At 35.2% G+C, this 24166-nt stretch overlaps 1 protein-coding gene and 1 long non-coding RNA gene across 2 annotated transcripts; both read right to left on the reverse strand.

Moving 5' to 3' along the window:
* Positions 1-472: 472 nt before the first annotated feature.
* Positions 473-1609, reverse strand: LOC121243527. The gene is made up of 2 exons (XR_005936170.1): positions 1020-1609; positions 473-941 (listed from the first exon to the last, which is right to left on the reverse strand). It is a non-coding gene; the product is annotated as an uncharacterized LOC121243527 (long non-coding RNA).
* Positions 1610-22981: 21372 nt separating this feature from the next.
* LOC121243422 lies at positions 22982-23817 on the reverse strand. The gene has a single exon (XM_041141541.1). The coding sequence runs from the start codon at positions 23738-23740 to the stop codon at positions 23162-23164; it is 579 nt and encodes a 192-aa protein (XP_040997475.1). The 5' UTR covers positions 23741-23817; the 3' UTR covers positions 22982-23161.
* Positions 23818-24166: the final 349 nt, after the last annotated feature.

Raw genomic sequence — 24166 nt, forward strand, 5'->3', positions numbered from 1 at the left:
TGAAAAGTCACATACTCCGAAGAATGAAATAAGATATAATTAAAAAAATATATAGATATATATATAAACACATAGCTTTCTTCGTTATTGCCACAACAAAAGGGATCGATGCCCAATCTTTCCTTACCCTTTTTTACTCAAATATTCATACAATAAATTTTGAAATGAGAACGGAAAGAAACCAAAACTCTGCATGTTGCTTGTATCAAAGACGGTTAACCAACGTACACAAGCATGCTACCAAAAACCCTTTGCATGTAGACTAGTGGGCTCATGGTACCAAAACACCCCACCTTTCTAAGAGATATAAAAATAAGCCGTTGCATCTTCGCAAACAACTTTACCTTTGGCATATTCACAAAGTACACCAAAACTACACCAAGAGGTACAAAAATTACACCGGAAGCATACTGACAAACTACACCCTACCCTCTCCAACAGACACAACATTTTATCACGTTTTGCAAATTCACAAACTACACCCTACCCTCTCCAAGAGGAACAAAAATGAAACACTTTGCACATTCGCAAACTACACCCAACCCTCTCTAAGTGGAACAAAAAAGAAATAGTTTGCATATTTTCAAACTAAACACAACCCTTTCCAAGAGGAACAAAAATGAAACACATCAACAAACACAAATTACACCATGGTCATTACCAACAGACACAAAAACAACAACTCAATGATGGCGGCACATCTGAAAGAAAACAACTATAATGTAAACAACTTTTAAATTATGCATGCAATCTTTAATTGAAAAAAATATATTCAAAGACACATTTAACCAATAGCTTAATACCTCCTGATTTCCTGATGGCATCGATTGTGTGACAATGCTATTTTGTGTCCCAGCACCAACCCCATCATCAAATTGGTGGTGTTGAGATCCTGGGTTGTCACCCAATTGTGTTTCATCATCCAATATTTTCTTACAAGCCTAAGTTAAAAAACAAGAAATAGACATAGATTAGAAAAAGAATACTAACTAGTAACGAAAATTTGGAAAGTGTACTACTTTTCTCTTTCTTGCCATATTTTCTATAGGCGGAACATTTCTCTTACTTAGGGGTCTCCCTTTCCCTCAAACCACGTGGGGGCTTAATATCTTCTTACCATTATCTGTGACTACATTCGGTCCAACTTTCGTTGATTCAAATCTCGATCCAAATGTTACATCATCACATTTTGAATCAAAGTCATCGACATAAAGCAGGAATGCATTGACAAGCTCATCACTTGGGGATATTTTAGTTGCTAATTTCATGCATCTTTTAACCACCATCTCATACTTCCGTGCATCTCCACTCACCCCCAAGTCATCATAAATACTTTTGATCAATGTGTATCTCCTCTTCTCATCCTTCCTCCAGCAATCCAAGACATATCAATCTGGCAACACATTAATTCAGGACAACTGAAAAACTTTAAGTGCATGCCTACATAAAATTTCCCTCATCTCAAACAATGCACACGTGCATTTTAACTCGCACTCCTCTTTGTTATAGTAAAGTGTGTAGTGGACTATTTTGTTACAATCATCAATAGAGATTTCATCCAAGATATCAAAGGTTGAAATGTACCCCTGCTTGCTTACCAGTGTGCAATTACAACACATTATGCCCATTAACACGTTTTGGAACTCTTTAAACTTTCCATTTGTGTATAACTTATGAAACTGCTTCTCAAAGTTGAAAGGGGAAACATAGGGGATCGTCTAGTTACTAAAGTTGAAATCAGTCGTTATCCCTACCTCCACCTTCATTCTTGAAGCATTATCAAATTGGTTCACGAATTCCTTCAAGGTCATACCGAAATGGACATACCCGTCGAAAAAATCATTCATACTTTCTGACCATTATGTCATGCTCATACCAGCCCAAAATATATCCTTCAAGTAAACTAGAACCCAAAAAGTCATTTTCTCATATAAGGACTCGCGCCAATTATTACCTCTGAGATGATACGTATCAAAAAGTTGACCCCACCTCTCCTCAAATTCTGTGCAAATCTGAGGATCATACAATGCAGCCTGAATGGAGGTCTTCAACCCTGTGCTGAAATGGGAGTGAGATCCTAACTTCTCTGGAAGTTTACACAATATATGTCATAGACAATATCTATGGAGGATTTCCAGAAATACAATCAAAATTATGTTCTTTATTACCCGATCTTGGTCAGTTATGACGGCTTTGGGTGCTCGACCATTCATGCAAGCCAATCACATGCAGAACAACCAAACAAAGGAATGCGTGTCCTCGCTTGACAGCATGTCATCAACCCATCCCCTAGTAGTATGGACTGCCCATGATGGTTAACACCAACAAATGAAGCGAAATGCATCCTAAACCGGTTTGTTAGGTACGTTGTATCGAAAGTTACAACGACTCCGAAATACTCGTAGGCCGCTCGACTCCATGCATCAGCTCAAAACACATTCTGTAACCTTCCCTCATCATCCACGTCAGAAATGAAGCCATCATTCTGATATCTCATTCTTTGGAAATACTCATTAAGGGTTTTTTCACCTCCTTTACCCAATCTTAAATATCTAGCCTTGTCAATGAAATTCTAAAAATCTCTCTCTTGAAAATCTAGATTCTCAAAAACCCCCGCGTCAACGACAAGAGAAAAATAATTCTTGTTCATTTGAATACTGGCTCTATCATTGAGGTCATGGATCCTTTGACTGTAGTCATCTAGACACTCGTGAGATAGCAAGAGTCTTGTCTTCTTGAGGCTGACAGTAACGTGGTTGTGCGCATTTTTAGTAGTGGTGATAACCCATTTGTCATTCTTGTTCAATGTCGCATTTACCTTCACTTTACAATTCGTTTTAGTTGTTGCACGTGGCTTCGAGATATTAATATTCTTAGGTTGGTATTTTCTACCACGAGCACAACCAACAGTCACATACATAGGTCTCCCATCATCATCTCTCTTAGTCCTCTGTGTTCTTACTCCAAATCCCTCTTGCTTGGCATATTGTTTATAGTAGGCCATTCGCTCTTTGTCACTCTCGAATTTCATACCGGATCTTGGTGTTTCAACCCGTACCTCATCATCCGGGACAATAGTGCTACCTTCTAAATCTTCATCTATACCGAATAACATTTCTAAACATGGAAACTTAGGGATGGATTAGCATCAATTCAATATTAGCGTCATTAAAGTGAAAGCAAACAAAAGTATAATACCATCAGCAATATCAAAAATGTACTTCCAACATTTTCTTCAAATTTTGGAAATTCAGAAAATTCTTACCTAAAATTCTCCGGATTACTTGCAGCAGAGGGTAGGGAATATTTACATCAAAATGATACTGCAATTATGTAATTAATTAGATTAATGAGCACGTCAAACACATTTTTTGAGAAATGGCATCAATATAAACATCAATAAATTAAACATATATTAAGAAATGACATAATCACAAATAGGAAAAGGGGCACAACAGCAGCAGCAACATCAACTTTGGAGAAAAATGAATGTGTTTGTATTGTTGTAGAGAATTTGTTTGTAATAGCAGCATTAAAAGAAAAAACAACAGCAGCAGCAGATTTGGCTTCAAAAACTGTGTTTGAATTAGTACAGAGAATTTGTAAAGGCTCGAGAATGAATGTCTTGGAAATAAAAGATAAAAGTGGTCCACCTCACTCATATTTTGCTTGTAGCTAAGAAATGCGAATCTTTAGTCTTTTCCTTGTGCTACTAAAATGGATAGACAGTAGATAGGGGTCCATGTGCTAGCTATGAAAAGGAAAAAGAAAGGTGATGTGCATACAAGCTCTAGTGTCGGTGCATTGATGATGGCATATGTTTATGTATTTTCATTAACTGATGTCAACTAAGCTGGAATGAGATTAATTTTTGTCAAGCAAAAAGAAAGAAAGAAAGAATAGCTTCTCTTTACTTTTTTCCAAGGTAAATATACGTCTCAATACCAAAAGGGGCATTATCTGAACCTCGAAGATAGCATTATTTGTGCTTATAGAAAGGGCATTATCTCACAATTATTTGAGAGATGGATGCAGGAAGAGTACAAAAAGTCTATTGAAAATGCTAATACCCTGTCAGCCTAAAAACTTGAACCTACACCAAAAACTGAATATCAAACATATCAAGACAAACAGTCTGCACAAACTAAACAAATGGCTCTGACATAAATTTGACTCAATATTCTTTTGCATACTGATATAAATCTCTCTATCACATCACATCTAAGCTTCTACTACATCAGTTTGACTCTAGGAGACTTTTTTGAATCCAGGAGTGTCATGCATCTCTGAAAACCACCTCGCATTCGTGTTAACACCATGACTCTTATCCGAGTAAAAATTGAACCATCAGTTTTGTTATCCAAGAGCCTATTCATATACATTTGGGATGTGAATAAACCAAAGTACAAGTTTTTAGGCTGGGGATCAAGCATTTATATTAATATATCAATTTAATCCTTACCCTTAAATCTATAATTCATTATCTTATATAACTATCTGGAAAAGCAAAATATAATGAATATATTTTAGACCGTTTATATTTGTTATTGACTTGCTCAAATGTTTGTGTACGATATGTTTTAGAGAGCCATTACAACACTTTCAGCTAATAATTGGAAACCTTTTGTGCATGACATGAAGATACTTGATTGATAAGGGATTGACAAACCTCTTCTATAACAACAAAAATTCAATAAAAAGAAGAAAAAATACGCTAAGAAAAAGAAAAACAACGTGGCTGTGTCTTCATTTTCAAACACCCAAAATCACGACCCAATCCAAAATGAGAGAGTTAGCAACCGTGCGACAGACACCCAAAACCACAAATCATGGTATGCACGAACTACAAACCACAAACCAAAAATCAATAGCAGCATTGCAAACTAAAGCCCAAGCATTTTGGGTTGAAATATGCAAGATAGGGAGAGACTCTAGGACAAGAAACCACTCGCCTGGCTACCGAGATGTAAATTCAGATCGTTGATGTCGATTATGAAGCAAGGAAGATGAGAGAGTTAGCAACCGTGCGACATGTATTTCCCAAAATCAATCTCAAATGCCCAAAACAGAAATGAAGCAAAGAAAATAAAGGAGAAATGCACACATGCACCTAGGATGATGACCAAAATACTGGGAGAGGATGGGGGAGAGGATGGGCGATGTGGGTGGTGGCAGTGGTGGGAGGCGACGTGGGTGGGCAGGGGGAGAGGAACAAAAGGAGATGGGCGGGCGACAAGGAGGTAGGAGAGTTGTGTGACGCGGGGAGTGGCAGTGCTGTGTAGACAGGCTCGGTGTTGCTTGAAAGAGAGACAGCGTCACTAGTGGCAGTGGGTAGAGGAGTTTTGACGCAAGCGGGGAGGAGATTGGACGCTGGGGCTAAATTCCAATTCAGAATATGAAAACACTACCATGCAAAACGGTGCATTTTGCATTATTATTATTATTATTATTATTATTATTAATAAATGATTGCCACGTAAGCATACAGTAATTGATCCTTATCAAAACTCGTTGCAGTAATTTTTTTTTTTTTTTTTTTTTTGTAATCATAGCTTTTGTTTTGTATTTTTTATTTTATTTTAACCATAGATGTTTTGGTAGTTACTATAGGCAATTAGATATATAAATAAATACAAACAAATGTTGCTGATCCACCCACTTGCCGCCTCAGGTGAGGAGCGAGCTAGGAGGCATGGGCAAGTTCTGATAATGCCATCCAGTCCGAGGGAACAACGTGCGGGGGGCACTGCTACTACAACAAATGGGTAGCACGACCTCGATGTCTAAGCTATGAATCTATAAAATTAAGAAAATACTCTACCCACGTATGGATTACTTAAAAATAATTTTATAAATTGATGTAGTATGATGTAGCTTGTCAAATTGTAAAATTATTTTTATTATAAAATAAATCTAGTCACGTCAATTTATAAAATTACTTTTTTTTAACTATAACAGTCATCTATTAGTCATACACAAACATAACAAAAAATGCTATCTGAGTTAGGGGTTGATCTTAACTTATTTTTCTCTCAACGGGTTGGTCTTAACTTAATTAGACTTGTCCTGTCTTTTCTCATATTTCTTTTCCTAAAACTACTAATTAATTCTAAGATTCCTTTAAGTTTATCTCTTTTCTTTTTCTTTTTAATTTCTTTTTACCTTTATTTCTATTTCTTTCATATATATATAAATATATATATATATATATATTCTTTTAAATTTTTTAATAGGCAAAGGCCCTACAAATAGGATTATAACATTCCCTAGACTCACTTTTAATTAGGCCCTTTCGTCTCTAAATGGACCAAATTATCTTTCTCAGTGAAATCTGTGAGAATTGGCTCACTTGAGCTGCGTCCACCAAAGCCCTCTTTAAAAGGGCCTAGACTTAGGGGATGATTGAAAATGAAATGGGATAAAAAAATATATATATAAATAATAATAAAATGATTTAAATTTTAAAAAATGGGATAAAAAGTTGAATAAAAAATATTATAAAATTTTAATATTATTTTTAAATATTATTTTCATTTTAAAATTTAAAAAGTGCCTCTATATAGTCCTAGACATAGACAGGCAGGAACCTACACTACCTTAGAAAAAAATCGAAAGAACATAACAGCTAGCCCAAAACATCAACTGACTAGATCAAACTCAAGAAACAATTTTTTTTTTTAAATCTTTCTAACATTACATCGAAAATCCATTCTTCTTGTGTCATTCATCTTTTGCAGGCATGAGGTTTCTTAATTTCACAATTGCGACTCAGATCAGATGTATTAATGCAGGCTATGACTTGCATCTATATGAACAACAAATGCATGAGAATGATCGAGCATGCATGCCATGTGCTAATGTCAAAAATCGCACAACAGTCTGGAATGGAATAAATTGTCATTCTTGGCCCGCTATAACGATCTGGGCCTCAATCGGTGTAGTTTGGAGCCCCTGGCGTGGTACAGTGCAGTTGTGCATACATACATGACGGTGAATGGAAAATAAATACTGAGAATGCAAAAAAGAGAGAGACAAATTTACGTGGTTTGGCATAAAGTCTACGTCCACAAGGTTTTTGGAGAGGGAATATCTACTATAATAAGCTTGTTTTACAATCTCTTATAGCCTCTCATTTTTCACTGTACAACGAAAATCTCAAATATATTTTCTGAAAAATTTGTTCTCTCTATCACCTCTCTCGAGAGGTTGAAGAAGCTGAAGAAGAGATCCCCTAGAGTCGTCTGACCGTTTCCTTTTATTTGTCTCATATTTAACATGCGCCTAGGAAGTGGTGAAGATTTGTCGCATTTCCTTTACATGTCTGACATTTCCTTTCCTTTATGTTTTTATCCTTCCTTTCCTTTATATATATATATATATATATATATATATATATATATTAATGAAAATAAGATCTCCTAAAATATTTTTAGAATATTACACCACATCAAATTTATAGAAGTTAGTTCTTGTGATTTGTCTCAAAACTAAATTGCTCTTTAAAATTTTTTTAATTGAAATTTTTAGTCCTTGTGGTTCTAATATTTGATCAAATTGGTCTATCTATTAAAATCAGTTTGTAAATTGTTAACGATGATGACGTGGCATGCTACTAATTTTGCAATTTAATCCTTGTCAATATAAATTTCCCTTAAAGCTAGCTGGGCCTTCCAATATTTGCCTATGCTTCTCCTCCGGGCTTCAAATAAAGCCCAGATGGCGAACAAGGGTTAAAATCAGCCTAATCTAAGGCCCTTTATAGGCTTGAGCTGTAGCTCATATCTTTTCGGTTTGGAGTTGGCTTAATTTCCTAACCACAATTTACTTAAATAATTAAGAGTAATGTTACATATAGTTATAGAATACGTAAGTATTGTACAATTACTTTAAAAAATAATAGGGTCTATTATTAAAAAATTAATTTCTTTTCATATAGGTCTCATATTTATTCACTTTTTTCAAAGTAATTGTATAATATTTGTACATTCACGATTGTAACTATCATTTCTTAATAATTAAAAGAATAGAGATATGAACCAAGTGAGAAATCAAATCATGAGCAAGCTACCAAGGAAGATAGGTTAAACATTAAATGAGTTGAAGAATTATCAATATTAATAAAAATAATAATTTAAAGCCTAATAAAAAGTTATTAAAGAATAAAGAAACAAAACAAAGGGGTGGTCACCATCCTCAAAATTAGGCTTGGAGTGGTCGGTCCATCCCAACCAATGTCATGGGTGGTAGACTATCCCCATTTTAGGAGGGTAGTAATTGGCCGCCCAAGTCATTTCTAAGATCGCCACCTCATTTAGGAGAAATAATGATAGGCTTACTATTTCTTACAACTCATTTGCTACTCTTTTTATTTTTTATTTTTTTTTTATTTTTTACTTAATGGTGAAGGATGTGACTATTAGTGAAGTTATATATTTTTTTAATTTTTTCTTAATGATTAAGAATGTTAAAAAAATACTTAAAAAATAAAAATTCAAATACACTATAAAGTAGTAAAAGGGTGGGTATGAGAGTAGTAAACCTATCATTATTTATTTAAGAGACATGTAATGAATTTTATCACTCGCCACCCCTATCAGTTGCTTTAGGACAACCACACATAAGATCTACCACCCTACATGGTTGGTTGGCTATCCTAACCTCTTGCTTGGTTTGAGAACAACCCTCTTAAGGTGCTTTTTTATTTTTTAAAGCGTGGCTGACCGCCCCCCAATTGGGTTGGTCAGCAGCCGGGCGGTCAGCCACTCCAAAAATATTTTTCAATAAATATTTTCATTCCATCTTTAAATTTGTTTTTATAATATTGATAATCTTGTTTCGTTTAATTTCTAACCTGCATTAGTTTGTTGGTTTTTATTTAAACAAAGTTCTTATTTGTTCATTCTTTAAACAAAACGTTAGGATTCATGAAAATTTAAATCCTGGTCAGATATTTTAGAGAGAGCTAATCTTAAAGATTCACAAATAACAAAAAATAAGATAAAAAGACACCGTGCATGTGTTTTGTTTTTTGTCTCCTTCTTTTTTTTTCCTTCTTTTTTTTTTTTTTTTTTTTTGTGCATCCTCATTACCAAACAAGAAAATTTTTGTTTTAAAAAAAATTATCTCAATTTTATTTATTACCCTCACTTATAGCAGAGGAATAACTTTTACCAAAATAGAAACTTAGGAGTTACAATGATAGGAAAATAAAGCCACAAAACCAAGTTACTAAAAAAAAAAAAAGTTGAAATTATCTAAGTATCCATGTAACACACTTACTCCAACTCCCCTAAATCTCACAATACCAAAAAAGTAATCTACTCTCCCTCAATCTGCTCCTCCAAGGCTCCTCTAACTCCCCATTTTTTTCACTAATCTGACAAGGCTTAAACCCCTCGTCATCATAATCAGCCTCATGCTAACTACCGTGTGGGAATATGAGAATAAGACTCTTGATAAGACATTCTCACAACCACAAAAAACCTCAATTTTACAACGTAATGGGAGTAAAATGAAGAATGAACATGAATGCATGTAAAGAAATTGACAAATGCATCAGAAAATTTGGTTGAGACAAAAAATCAAACCCTTGTTGGGCATTCCTTAGAAACTGAAATGCATAATGCCACAACCCACCAAAATCTATCCTAAATACATGATGTTTTTATGAAAAACTCAAAACTCAAACCTACTTGATGGCAAATTTCATCCCAGCACAAAAAAACCAACCCAAAACTCAGCATGCACTTGATACCGAACCACAATCTCAAACGGGAGGATAATAGAACACTAGAAGAATAGCAAATAAAGGAGTTAGAGCACTTACCATGTCTGGAAATTGTGTAGACGAGGAGGTATGCTCGATTTCTAAAGACCAAAGTGCTCTAGAACACGAGAGGGGTGAGGAGTTGTGTTCAGCTATGGCACACAGAGAAGTGAGAGAGTCGTAGGTGAGTGTGAGAGGAAGTACTGAGGGGTGGAGTGGGTCATGACTTATTTCCAACTAAGCTGGGACTTAATTAAAGTACATGGCACGGATATGGCTTAGCCATCACGGCTCAAAGTTCGACTGGGACTTAAACTTCAGTAACTTAACATTCAAATTCCATATGCATGACCATAAAAATTCAGAAAAATTAAAAATAAAAATAAAAAAACAAACTGTGTTCACATGCAAAAAATGTCATATGCAAAAAATGAAAAATAAATTAAATTAATCACAGAAATAAAATATAAATAAAAAAACATAAAGGTTGACCCACACCCTAGAAAAAAAAATTAAGCAAATTAATTATCTTGAAGTCAAATCACTTGCCTAATATAAAGACTTAAGGACAAGATCCGTGTAGGGTGTTTGCCTTTATCCGCAATACGACTTTTTTTATATGCATCAAACCTTTATGTGGCAAGAAAATACCTCTTGACTTAAAGTACTAGGTTCAACTAATATTAATCAATTTAAGGTATAGACTCCCCATTGGACATTATCTATGAAACTTTATGGAACTTACATAATGAATAGGTTGTGAAAAATACATTCCTCACAATGCACTAGAATATAATTTTGCCAAAATGAGTCATGGGGTCTACACTTACATTGTAGACTACAAAAGAATAGATAGATATTTAATCTCCAAGAATGGGAAGTGTGAAGTACCGAGTACTCATAACTGGGCACACCAAGCATGATCTTTGCCCAACTCAACAAAACTAAAACTGAAAAATAAATAAAGCAGAAAAAAAAAAACAACATTTTTTTTCTTCAAAACAATGAAAGAAAACAAAATTATGTAAAATGCATGTCCTAAACTAATGATGTATAGGAAATAAATAAAAAATGCAAGTGTGCCTATCACATAGTGTCACACCAATGGCTTCCCTTCTTGGCAAGATCCACTCACTATCTTCTTTTACCATCAATTTTGATTTACGTTTTGAGCAATTTTTTTCATCATCACCATTTTTTATGATCTTTTCTTTATTGTGAAGACAAAATTCAGATAGTTTACCTTGCTTTAGGTTTATAGATGTTATTTGATGACTTACCTCTTAGACTTGATTTTCAAGAGTCTTTGAATTCTTCTTTGATTTTTTTTTTCTCCTCTATTTTTCTGCACTTTACTCAAATTAAAGCAATGTGGCCTCATATGACCAACAATACCACAATGATGACAAGTAGGTACAAACTTACCTTGGTTCAATTGCTTTGAGGTTGATCTTTCATGTGGCTTTTCAAGATGATTTGACTTTGAAGCGACTTCTTTTGGAGCATCCACAACTTGACTTCCTTTGACAAAAACGATACTTTTAGAGGTAATGGCAACGGATGATGAGACTTGAATATATTTATCTTGGGAAGTTGTATACCCCAAACCAATATGATCACAGTTGGACTTTTGACTACTTAACATCTCATCCAATTTTTGAGTTGCTAATTTTCTTGAAAACTCTTCAATTCTTTGTCTAATGCATCATTTTGAGCCTTCAATATCGAGATACCAATTTCAAAAATTTCCAGTGCCACCAAAAGATTATTATTTTCATTCTCCATTGTTGTGAGTTTGCTATACAGCTTCTTGTTAACCTTTTTTTGCTTGACCACTTCTTCACATAATTCATTATACGCCTCTTGTATGCTTAGCTCAATAGTCAGTATCAACAAGAGTTATATTCAAGTCACTATCATCAAATTCAATTTCAGATTTTGTTACCACAATTTCAAGAAAATCATCAACAACAGTGGTAAAAGTCATAAATGAATTTTCATCATTAGACGATGAACTAGAAATTTCATATTCTGAACTGTCACTAAGTGTGACATTCAGTACTTTTTCCTTGTTTTTCTTAAAGTTTGGGCACTCCACTCTAATATGACCATAGCTGGAGCACTCATGAAATTGTGCTTTGTTATTTTTCTCAAATTTTTCTTTATTCCATTTTTCTTTGTCACATTTTTTTGTAAAAAATTCTTTACCTCTTTTTTGTTTTCCACTAGCTTTCTTGTTAAACAAGAATTTTTTGAATTTTCTTTCAATGATATCTAGGTCCTCATCATTCAAATTTTCTTCATCGGATGAATCATCTTGATATTCGTTCACAACTTTAAAGCAATGTACTTACATTTTTCTTATTTGAGGAAGCAATGACTCATATGTTTGCAAAGAGCCAATCAGTTCTTCAATCTCAATAGCATCTAAATCATTGCTTTCCTCAATAACCATAACTTTTGGGTGATATCTTTTAGGGAGGAGCCTTAAAATTTTTCTTACGACTCTTGAATTTTTCACCTTCTCGTCGAGATTAAACCTGAAATTCACAATATCATTAAGTTTAGCATAAAAATCATTAAAACTCTCATCTTCCACCATTTTAATCTTTTCAAATTTTGAAATTAGCATCTGCAATTTCGAATTTTTTACCATTCTTGTGTCTTGATGTGTAACCTCCAAAATATCCCTGAATTTTTTGGCAATCTCACACATGGAGATTCTTTTAAACTCTTTGGAAGATACAATCATGAAAATAGCATTAAGTCCTTTGCTATTCCAATTGCAGTTGTTGATCTCATCTCTAGTCCAACCATCAAGAGTTTTCTCGGGCTTAGTTCATCCTCGTTCGACTGCATACTACACATGTTCATCCAGAGGCTTGAGAAAAGCCCTCATGCGAACTTTCCAATAAGCATAGTTTTCCCCATCAAATGGTGGCAGGATTGATGAAGACATGATCTACAGAGACACAATCACACTTGAATGAGTGAACCACGCTCTGATGCCAATTGAAATTACCCAAGTATCAATGTATTTTAATACAACGTTCTACCAATTCACTCAACCTTTAACAAGGAGCACGATCACACTTGATAAGAGAGAAATAACTAGAATTTTCTCACACATATGCACTCGGAAAGACATTACAAAATCTCTTAAACTGAAAAATCTAGTAATACTAATAGGATCACTTTAATATTCTATCTAAAAGCAGTTTGAAATACAGTAGAACTCTGCTGACAGAGTGAATATGTCATGACAGACTCTGCTAACGGAATGCTGACACCTGGCACTTTATCTTCTTAGCAGTAGCAGTTTCTCATTCAAACTCTTCTCTAGATAAGATTTATATCTTGGAACTCGACTTTTACACTTTTGACTTATTGAAAACACTATTTAACAACTTCTAGATAAAATCAAAATAGCTATAGATAAATTCAAAGTGTTTTACATTCATCTAAATTATAAAACTAAAAATAAGATGAAATCTATCATCTTAGTCACCTAGTTCTATCCAAACTTATTAATTTAGTCACCTAATCTTAGTCAAACTCTTACATCTACATAAATGAATCTAAAGGAAAGATATAAAGACACAAAGTAATAACCTAGAAGATTAGTGCCGTATAGATGGAAAACTTGCACAATCTATTCAGAACAGAGCAATCATATATTTAAGGTGTTGAATAAGAGATGAAAACTTATCGTGTGTCCTATACCTTCATAATTGGCTAGGTTGTCAGCAAGAGCATTACCTTCTCTGTAAACATAATTGATACTGAAACTGAAATGATTCTTGAAACGTAAAATATAATCCCAAATGTTTGAGTAAATCCTAGGGGGAAGGAGCCTTTATTAAGCCAATTAACCACATTAACAGAATCAATTTCAATATTAAGATCAGAGATACTTAGTTCATAGCATAAAGTTAAATCAACTCTTGAAGCTGACAATTCTACAAAAGTGTTGGTACATGTATCTAAAAAGTAAGATAAAACTACAATAATAGAGCAATTATTGGAACATAAAATATCACCACAACCAACAGTCCAAGGGTTACCTTTCAAAACCCGTCAATATTCAGCAAGAGAGTATCAAGGCAGATCATTCCAAAGATAATCACCCAGATGCTTAGCCTTAAATCATGCGGATACTCTTACCTAAAATAGTGCTACTGATTTCCATACTAATGTAAATAAATAATGCAGCAAAATTCTAGCATAACAGTTGTAAATCCTTCCATCTTTAGATTGATGTAATTCCTTAATTTGAGCATGTACTCTATATAAATCAGATTCTCTACACATCAATACAATTGAGGAAAATTTCCATTGAAATATCTTTTTGCAATTCTCTACATGGTATCAGACGACCACAACTCAAACGAGACTACGATCCCTACCTCTGATATGTCTTCTTCCCAAAATCCAAACAATCAACCTCTCTCTCCCACCGAAACACCACTGGTTGCTCTAAATATCACAGCCCAAATCAATGAGAAATTAACCCCCTCCACCTTCCGCAATGGCGTGCCCAATTTGAAGCTCTTCTAATTGGGTACGACCTGTTAGACTATGTCACTGGTCTTTCGGTGTGTCCATCATCTGATGGCACTCCCTCATCTGTCCTAAAAATAACCCATTGGGTTCGGCAGGACAAGTTGATTCTTAGTGCCATCCTTGCCTCCACCTCCACCACCATAACTCCTCTTATAGCAACCACTAAAACATCTCACGAGACATGGAAAAAATTGAATCATATGTATGCTAGCAGATCTTGAATGAGGGCTATGCAACTCAAGGAAGAAATTACCTTGATTCAAAAGGGAAATCGCTCGATTCCAGAGTATCTCCATGCCGTAAAGGCGTTAGCTGATGAGATTGCTCTAATCGACCATCCCATATCCGGTGATGATCTAACCATTTACATTCTTAATGGTTTGGGTTCTGATTTCAGGGAAATAGCTGCGCCGATCCGTGCGAGAGAAAGATCCTTGACTTTCGAAGAGCTGCACAATCTCTTAGTTGGCCATGACAGCTATCTCCGGCGGCTTGAGTCTGCAACTCAAAATCTTGTGGTGTCGGCAAACTACACACACCGCATGACTACTTCTAGAACTTCTTCCCAGAAAGCTCAAGGAAAATCTTCTGGTTTCTCACGCAACCAGGGCCAAACTAAATACCCACGGTTTCACAACAAAGCATCGGGCCGGCCCAACAATACTCAGAGAAAATATCAGCCCAGATGCCAACTTTGTGACCAGATTGGTCACACGGCCAAGTTGTGCTCTCAACTCAATTCTCATGCCGCCACTGCCAACTGCACTTCAACTTCTAAAGTAACGGACAATAAATGGCTCATGGACTCCGCTGCGTCACATAATATCACTGGTGATCTCAACAATTTATCAATTCACTCAGAATATGATGGTACCGATGAAGTCGTGTTTGGTGATGGTTCAGGTTTGGCTGTCTCACATATATGATCCCCAACTCTAAAATCACCAAACAAGACTTTCATTCTCAAAGATACACTTTGTGTTCCAAGCCTTTCCAAAAATCTTATCGATGCGCATCATTTTACATCTCAAAATAATGTGATTATTGAATTTCACCCTTTTTTTTTTCTTGTGAAGGACAAGATCTCAGGGACGACCTTGCTAAGAGATGCATGTGAAAATGGTGTCTACATCTTTCCGGAAACACTGGTGGCATCTTCCTTCCCAATAGTTGTTAATGTGCATGAACGAACATCTCTTGACGAATGGCACAAACAGCTTGGTCATCCGTCCTCCAAAATTGTTCACAATGTTGTTCGTAATTTTTCTCTTCTAGTCACCCCAAATAAAGAGTCTTTTTTATGTTCATCATGTTCTATCAATAAAGCTCATCAACAACCATTTGGTTCTAATAGTCTCTCGAGCAATGCACCTCTTGAACTTATTTATACGGATGTTTGGGGTCCTGCTCACTGTGTTGGATTAGATGGTTCTCACTACTATCTTCTTTTTATTGATCATCATACCAAATACATGTGGTTTTATTCTATGGAAACAAAATCCGGGGTCACAACAATTTTTCCAAAATTCAAAAACCTTGTTGAAAATCAGTTCCAATGCAAAATTAAAACTATATACTTGGACAATGGAGGTGAATATGTGAGTTTAAAATCGTTTTTCTCTCTTCATGGCATAAGTCATTTAACTACCACTCCACACACACCCCAACAAAATGGTGTCTCGAAACGACGTCACCGCCATCTTATGGAAACCGGTCTCACATTGCTTCATGATGCCAACTTACCTCTCACTTATTGGCCACATGCTTTTCAAACAGCAACTTACCTTATAAACCGTCAACCCACACCATTGCTCCAAAATATATCCCCATACCAGGCCCTCTTTGGCCAAAGCCCAAATTATCTCAAATTAAGAAAATTTGGCTGCTTGTGTTATCCTCTCACCAAACCATACAACAAACACAAAATGGAGCCCAAATCTATACCCTGCATTTTTTTTGGGCTATTCTCACACTCAAAATGCTTACCGGTGTCTTGATCTAAAAACACAGCGTTTTTATATCTCACGGCATGTATTATTTGATGAGGCCCAAAGCCCACTAACCGAAACCCATCCCTCATCAAACTCTCATTCTCCCTCAAGTTTTCTGCAGGTTCCATCTTCAGTCCCTGCTCCCGTGCTGCCATTGATGCTCTCCTTGTCACCAGTGTCTTCGGCTGATGCTCCCACCATGCCCACTGCAACTCCAGGTACTTCTCGTGACTCTCCTTCACTTGATTTACAAACTCAATTGAATTTGGATTCTATTGTTGCAAACTCAGCAACTCAAAACCCTAACTCAACAAATGTGTTGCTGAACCCAGACATGTTGCCGAACCCGCATCAAAGCCTCACTCCCTTCGTTAATCCTGCACTAGGTAATAGCTCTATCCAACCTTCTGCAACCGAACCACAAAATCCCTCACGAACTCAACACCCATCCACCTCTCGAACCCATCATATGACCACTCGGTCTATGAACGAAATCTTCAAACCAAAACAATTGCACAGTGTTACCAAACATCTCCTACCTGAGACCATTGAACCCACATCTGTGAGTCAAGCCGTATCTGAACCTCACTGGCGTGAGGCCATGTCCCACTAACTAATTGCCCTCATACGACATGGGACATGGGACTTGGTCCCTCCTCCAAATCACTGCAACCCAGTAGGCTGTAAATGGGTCTTTAGAGTGAAACGTAAACCTGATAGGTCAGTGGACCGGTTTAAAGCATGTCTTGTGGCTAAAGGATATCACCAATATCCAGGAGTTGATTACAAGGAGACCTTCAGTCCCGTGGTTAAGCCAGCCACGATTCGAACTGTTTTATCCATTGCTGTGATGAATGGTTGGGGCTTACAACAAATGGATATTAACAATGCCTTCTTACATGGGGAACTTAGTGAAACTGTTTACATGTTGCAACCCCCAGGTTTTAAGGATTTAACTAAACCTGATCATGTATGTCGACTCCGCAAGGCTATTTATGGTCTAAAACAGGCACCTCGAGCATGGTACTCGGCACTGAAAAATGCTCTCCTTCAGTTTGGTTTTAAAAACTCACAAGCTAATTCTTCACTGTTTATTTATAAACATGATTCAATTATCAGTTATTTTCTGGTATATGTGGATGATTTAGTGATTACAGGCAATAACTCAAAATTTGTGAGCTCTATTGTTGAACAACTTGGCTGGAAATTTTCATTGAAGGACATGGGCTCCTTGCATTATTTCTTAGGAGTGGAAGTTTTACCCACTCAAGATGGTATCTTTCTTTCCCAACATAAGTATGTTCGTGATTTATTGTCCAATACTAACATGCTTGGTGCCAAAGAAGTATGCACTCCTCTCTCAACCAGCACACCTCTGAAACTCAATGATGGTACTACTTCCTTTGATCCTTTGATAGCACTGAATACCGAAGAGTCCTTGGCAGCCTACAATATCTATCCCTTACTCGGCCCGACATCTCATTTACTGTGAATAAGTTGTCTCAATTCATGCACAAGCCCACTCAAACCCACTGGACAGCAACAAAGAGGCTCCTGCACTACTTGAAGCACACTATTTTTTATGGTGTCAAGCTGACCAGCAAGACACATCCAACTCTCATAACCTTTTCAGATGCTGATTGGGCGGGTAACTTTGACGATCGCACCTCCACTTCAGCCTATATTAGCTTTCTCGGTTCAAATCTCATCGCATGGAGTTCAAAGAAACAACGTGCAGTGGCAAGATCCTCGACAGAAGCTGAGTACAAGGCGCTTGCTAATGCAGCTTCTGAAACTGTTTGGATACATTCTCTTCTTCAAGAACTTGGTTTCAAGCTTCAATCAACTCCATCTCTGCTGTGTGATAATCTTGGAGCTACACATCTTAGTTTCAATCCTGTTCAACATTCAAGGATGAAACATATTCAAATTGATCTTCACTTTGTTCGAGATCTGGTTCAACGAGGAGCACTTCAAGTCAGACATGTCCACACTCAAGACCAGCTTGCTGATTTATTGACAAAGCCACTTTCAAACAGCAGACAGACGTACTAAGAAACAAAATTGCTCTTACTGATGGCAGCTCAATTTTGAGGGGGTGTATCAAGGCAGATCATTCCAAAGATAATCACCCAGATGCTTAGCCTTAAATCATGCGGATACTCTTACCTAAAATAGTGCTACTGATTTCCATACTAATGTAAATAAATAGTGCAACAAAATTCTAGCATAATAGTTGTAAATCCTTCCATCTTTAGATTGATGTAATTCCTTAATTTCAGCATGTACTATGTATAAATCAGATTCTCTACACATCAATACAATTGAGGAAAATTTCTATTGAAATATCTTTTTGCGATTCTCTACAGAGAGTACTCAGGGAGAGATTGAATCCATATAACTAAGATAGGTCTTTTGGTCCGAACAGGAGACAAGGGATGTGCAAAAAGTTGAGAACTTCAGTGTCGTCGTTAAGCGTGAGAGCTTTAGGTTTCAAAAGAGGATTTACCTCTCGAAAACACTTTGTAATCTTACATATAATGGTAAGGGCTAAGATGTCGAAACACTTTGCAATTCCCATTGGAGAATCGATGGTGGCAGAGAGCAATGAGATTGAATTGATCATAGACCACCAATGGATGACAATGTCCTTCCAACAACTACTATCCCAAAGGATATGGCCCATAGCATAAAAGAAATAATGCCAAATGGTCTTCACAAGAGAACAATATGAAAAACCATAGTTTGCATTTTCAATAGATCCTTCTATTGGGGTTATCCCACATCGATTGTGAAATGGGCTAGTGGTCAATTTATAAGTGTGAGGGAAAGCCTCACCCCTTGAGCTAGTTTTTGAGATCGAGAGAGCTCATGTTCACCCAACGCCTTCGAAAAAAGAAGAGCACTTAGAAGTCATAGGTATTCCACATTGTTGGATTTTATCATTGAGGGGATACCATTATACGAAAGTTTCCAAACAAAGACCGAAATCTTGGTGGGGAGAATTTGATTCCAAACAGGTTTTGTTTGAAACCATGCTATCCGATTCCAAAATGCCGAAAGGCTAGTGGCAAATCAGTTCACCATTTAGAATACTAAAAATTCAAGCAATAGAATTTCTCAATTCTTAAGAAACTATAGCCGTTTCATTCCTATTGTTGTAAATGAGACAGTTTTTGACTTACTAAAGCTATAATATTTGAATTCTCTTAGAAATACTTCCTTCTTCCTTCTTTCAAAATTTCATAATCCGATTTTCTTTTTAATTTCTAATAGATTTTTTTAGATGTAAATCACAAGAAAGTTTATTCTTCCTCAAATTCCTCATTCAGAGATAAATGATTAAATACTTTTAAAAGAAAAAAAAAATAGTCGGACTAGAAGAACAAGCATATTCAGAAGCTAATATATGCCAATAGCAGTAGAGAAAGAACACAATTAAGAGGCATAAATGTCGATGATAATAAGAGTAGAACCATGCAATAGTATCTCTTCCAATTCCCTTGACCAATTAATAAGAGAGCCACAGGTTGTTTTTCTTTCCAATTGCCCACGACAAGGGCAATTGGCTTTGGGCATTACGAGGTGCACTTAGCTCTTAAAACAGCTGTTGGAATATATCATAACTAACAAACGTTTTATAATTCAAACTTTTTTTCAAAGAGAAAGAACATATAATAAATTTTCATTCTAAAACATCTCTCATAAAATGGTATTTTGAGTTATTCTATAAAATTGCTACTTTAAAACAATGAACTAGTGGACTTCATTGTATCATGTGAGAAATTTTGTCGTTACTACTCATTGGAAAGGAACAAAATATGTTTTATAGAAATTGCCGTTACGATCGAACCTTGGAGTCAAAATTTTTATTTTTTGACTTCATGATTCACTTATTTTCATTATAATTTCTAACAAGTTGATCATAAACTTTAACACCATTCAATTCAACTACAAATTAAATGAATACAAGTTGACCATATTATACTTGTTTGAACTCGAATAGTCTATAGCTGATGAAATATAACAGAGAGAGTATAATACAATATTTTTTACAATTCTTTATATACAACTATATTTAAAATTAAAACTATTTATATAAAATGATCTTACTTTTATAAATTATTTTAAAAAAATACTCCTAAGTTAAAAAAGGATTGTGTAAATGATTATTAAAAGAGTTTTTTTTTTTTTATCGTTTTCTTTTAACAAAACTTGTGATATCCCGTCCTACCCACATCTTTGGCCTTCTTTAAATTATGTACCTCAGGATTAGACTAACATATATATATATATATATATTCAAAATTATTTTTTTAAAGCAAATTATTTTTTCAAACTATCACTTTTTTTTTCTAAGTAGACAAATATATCATTCAGATAAGAAAAACGAGATACATTAAGAAAGGGTAGGGTTCCCCAACAAATACCTCATTACAACAACTACAACAAAAATGTGAAAAAAAAAAATAGTCCTCACTCATATCATACAAAGAGAGCGCAATCTTTAATGTAGATTTTTTGCAATTCCAACAAATGTGCAAACTGTGGAGCCATCACTGGAGGCAGTGAAAGTTGAAGATGCACTGCAGTTTGTTGTTTTAAGATGTTTCTTGAAAAAATTTATATTTCCTTCTTCAAGATCATCGATTAGGGAAAGCGAAAATATAGTAAGAATATCGGCATCGAATGGACTGGATTATGCAAATAGAATGGGATAAATCTGAAAGATCTTGAGATGGTGAAGTGCATATAGATAGTCGATTATCAGAGTGTGGTAGATCTAATTAAGACCGAATTGGTGGAAAGAAGAGATAAAAAAGAATACTAGCATGAAAAATATATACACAAATCGATAGTTAAAAAGAACAAAGAGAAAGGAAGGTTCCGGTGGAATCATTCGAAAATGATGAGTAGTTTCTCTAAGGTTTCGTTTGGTTACCAAACTCACCTCAACTCATCTTAACTCATCATTACAATTTTTTCAAATCTCAATATAAAGTATAATAAATAATTCAATTTTTTTAAATTTTAAAATAATAATAATATTAAAAAATAATATTCTAATAATATTTTATCTTCACAACTCAACTCAACTCAACTCACTTCAATATCCACACACACCCTAATAGAATGAGAAGCTTTTCTTTTCAAACCATCACTTATTTACGAGAATTGTCAATAAAAGTACAGCTCCAAAATCAAAACTAGGCCCAGCACGTGGCATCTATAAGGATCAAAAGGTAACGCTGACCTAGATGATTTTCCCTTTTATTATTTTTTATGTCTATTATATTTTATCTTTGACGAAGGATCTTTGTTAGGAGTGGCAATATAAATGTGATATGAAAATTAAACATAAATATGACACAAAATAAATAGATTTGAATTTAATATAAGGAGATTTGGGTTAATATGTTTTGAATGTTTAGTTTATGACTTTGTTATTATTGGGATTTAATATTGATATTATTGTGTAACTACTTAATATTTCATCCTTTTTTTGTTAATATAAAATCTTAATTTTTGGAGATATAAACTTTCTTATATATTATTAGTTTGAATATTGATTAAATATTTTATCATAAATCTAGTTATAATTGTGAATTATTTATATAATTATCTATATATTATATCTGAAATTATGTTAATCGAGTCAAAATAAATATACAAATCAACTATATTTATTTGTATAAAACTGGTTGCGTGTAGGTTAATTGAATAAGAATTAAACCAGTTATTTTAGTCATGCAGTACTATCCGTTATTTATATAGATCATATTAAAATTTTAAGAGCTGAGTGATTTAATTAAACGTGTCAAATTTAGATTAACGAATATAAAAGAATACTTAAAGACTTAATAAGATACAAACGACTAAAAAATGCAAATTAGCACTTCTATCTTTGTATCAAATTTTATTTTAGATGCTTGCACTTTAGTTTCTAGTAAGTTGCCAAGTGTAATTCAACCTTATTCTAGATCAAATTTTTAAAAATAACAATAAGGAAAGTGTTATTTAGACTTATAATTTTTATTCCCGTAATGCCGTATGCTAACATGTAAGTCAATGATATCTTTAGCCATGTTTGAATTAAGAAGTATCCTCAATTTATCTCATCTCATCATTAAATATAGATAAAAATTACTGTTAAAAATAACTATTTTACACACATGATATAACATCATCTAGACCACACATCTCTCAAGTCTAAAATAAAAAAATAAAAAACTAAAAACAATCATATAATAAGTGTAAAATATACACTCTACAATAACTTTTCTCTAATATTATTTTTTTATAAATTTTCATACAAAATATAATGAACAATTTAATTTTTTTAAATTTTAAAATAATAATAATATTAAAAAATAATATTATAACGATATTTTTGTTAATTCACTTAAATTCATCTCAATTCTTTATTAAAATAGCACCTATAAGATTATGAAATTTGGAATTAAAAGTTTGAATTAAAAAATAATAATAAAATATATCTTTTAGTCCGTATGTATATTTTTTCCATTCAAGGGACATGAATTTGATTGGAGATCAAAGCATACGACCGATCCATAGGTTTTTAGCCTTTTTCTGAACAATTTACAAAGAACAGATCCGTAGTTCGTGAATCCATCATTACAAATAAGAACAAAGGAACCACTTTCACGAATTAATGCATTTTTTTCATATCATCCTAACCCTACGTATTTTCCTTTAGCTTCTTTTAATAATAAGAGAAGTTAAAAAAAATAAAAACAAAAACAAAATTTACATCATCGGGGCCCTGTATATTCAATCGGTAGTCTTTTTTCTTTTTCTTTTTTTATCTTTTTTTTTGGGTTTATTGTGCTGGCAAAGTTCCGTGCCGCCACGAGGGATCGGAAAAATCGGAAGATTCGTAATACAGATCGGAGTACTCGAACAGCCCCCCATCAAACGCCACGTACTCGCCGGTGATCCCATACCCATCTCCCACACCGAACTCGAACGCGTCGTAATTCGGGATCTGATCCTCGAACCCCCACAACTCGCCGACACCAGACGTGTCAAACGGGACACGAATCAAGTCGGTCTCCAGATTCTGCACTTCCTCCCCGGAAGAACTACCCGAGGGTGGCAGGCCAAGCTCGTCGTCAGAGGCTTCAAGAAGGTAACCCAGCTCCGGTTGGGACTCGCCGGAATCAGAAGTCAAGTCAACAACCGGCACCAGCGACGAAGAAGCCGGAGATATCTCTTCCTCGAAGCTCTTCATGACGGAGGCAAGGTCCTGAATGGTCGCATCGGGATCGGAGTCGTCGAGGAAATCCAGAAGGTTCTCCCGGAGACGCTTCACCTCGGGGGAGTCCAACTCGTCGGAGTCCTCATACCGGACCCGCTTCTTGATATTCCGGTCCTCAACAAAGCTAATAGACATCGACATAGAAATCGAGACAGATAGAAGATTTTCCGATAAAGCAAACAAGAGCGTTGAAAGCAGCGGTGATGAGCTGCGATGAAGCGAAGAGGATACTTATATAAGGGGGACAAAGAAGAGAGATGAGAGAGAGAGTGGGGGTAATGATGGAGACGCAGGCGCGTGAGGGATCGAATCGCCCATGTCTTTTTTTTTTTTTTTCCGTCCTAGTAAACTTGTTTGAATTGCGTGATGATGTCCGGTTTTAATTGTGGGCCCCTGCTGCCTGCTGCCTGCATAGTCAATACGGCCTGCCTAGTGCGTGAGGCTTTCGGCCTTTTTTTTTTTTTCTCTTTCCTTTTGTCTTTGGCTCGGCTCGGCTGAGGGATACTTAACTTAGAGGGTTGTTTGTTTGGTAGGAAAATAAATTAAGGGGGAAAGGTATTGGGTGTT

This window comes from Juglans microcarpa x Juglans regia, chromosome 8D (assembly GCF_004785595.1).
Source record: "Juglans microcarpa x Juglans regia isolate MS1-56 chromosome 8D, Jm3101_v1.0, whole genome shotgun sequence".
Classification (NCBI taxonomy): domain Eukaryota; kingdom Viridiplantae; phylum Streptophyta; class Magnoliopsida; order Fagales; family Juglandaceae; genus Juglans; species Juglans microcarpa x Juglans regia.

Excerpts from the sequence above, each read along its gene's own strand:
- LOC121243422 (XM_041141541.1), bottom strand. The coding sequence starts at position 23,740 with ATGTCGATGTCTATTAGCTTTGTTGAGGACCGGAATATCAAGAAGCGG.